The 782-nt window shown below is 39.5% G+C and overlaps 1 protein-coding gene across 1 annotated transcript; it reads right to left on the bottom strand.

Annotated features, from left to right (window-relative positions):
- Positions 1-6: 6 nt before the first annotated feature.
- LOC100572321 (alanine/arginine aminopeptidase-like) lies at positions 7-704 on the bottom strand. Its single transcript, XM_003248625.4, has 2 exons — positions 503-704; positions 7-405 (listed from the first exon to the last, which is right to left on the bottom strand). Exons 1-2 carry the CDS (start codon positions 572-574, stop codon positions 79-81), a joined length of 399 nt encoding a protein of 132 aa, XP_003248673.2. The 5' UTR covers positions 575-704; the 3' UTR covers positions 7-78.
- Positions 705-782: the final 78 nt, after the last annotated feature.

The following is a 782-nucleotide window of genomic DNA, read 5'->3' as shown; positions in this document are numbered from 1 at the left end:
CCCGCAGAATAATCTCGGATGACATTCAATACGGGATAACCGGTTTGCAACGTCCATGTGTCCATTATTGTTTTACGGTTAGATTTTGTCCAAAGTTCCTTGTCGGTGTGCTTCCTCCGTCAATGAGCACCACAAGTCATCCTGTTCGGCGTTGGAAAATTTGTATTTGTGTATGTAGTTTCTAACGCTTTGTTTGAACGTGTTCTCGCCTAGGAACGTGTTCATCATGTGCAACAAAATTGGTCCCTTTGCGAACGTTATTGGGTCCGCCGAAATTGGCGCTATTTCATCGGGCTTTCCTATAGCTACCGCCAACGGATGTGCTGATTGAAGCGAATCTTGATCCAAAACGAGTAAAAAATTTTTAACGTTTTTGACTTGGAAATACTTTGATTCGGGGAACAGCTATATAGTATGAAAAAAAAAAATAAAACAATAATATGATTACATTTTACCATACTAAATTAGATATTAACAACCGTCTGACGGTTATGAAACTTACGAAATCCAATCCACGGAGTCCTGCATACTCGGCAAATCCTTCATTCAACCAAAGGCCGGTCCACCATTTCATGGTAACGAGATCACCAAACCAAGGATGAGCTAGTTCGTGAGTGATCAATCGGGCTATTTCATATACGTCCTCAATTGGGGTCACGTCCAGATCGACTAACAGACAGCTCTCTCTAAATAATAATTATTTAATATGATTTTACGGCTGGGAATTGGTACGATGGTACATAAAAAATATTATATATTACAGTTGAAACTCGAAATCTGTA

The sequence above is a fragment of the Acyrthosiphon pisum genome, unplaced genomic scaffold, assembly GCF_005508785.2.
Source record: "Acyrthosiphon pisum isolate AL4f unplaced genomic scaffold, pea_aphid_22Mar2018_4r6ur Scaffold_5463;HRSCAF=6019, whole genome shotgun sequence".
Taxonomy (NCBI): domain Eukaryota; kingdom Metazoa; phylum Arthropoda; class Insecta; order Hemiptera; family Aphididae; genus Acyrthosiphon; species Acyrthosiphon pisum.
This window is presented reverse-complemented; position numbering and strand designations above follow the sequence as displayed.

Excerpts from the sequence above, each read along its gene's own strand:
- LOC100572321 (XM_003248625.4), bottom strand. The coding sequence starts at position 574 with ATGAAATGGTGGACCGGCCTTTGGTTGAATGAAGGATTTGCCGAGTAT. Across the intron at positions 406-502 it reads GACTCCGTGGATTGGATTTC|CTGTTCCCCGAATCAAAGTA; the intron begins GTAAGTTTCATA and ends CATACTATATAG.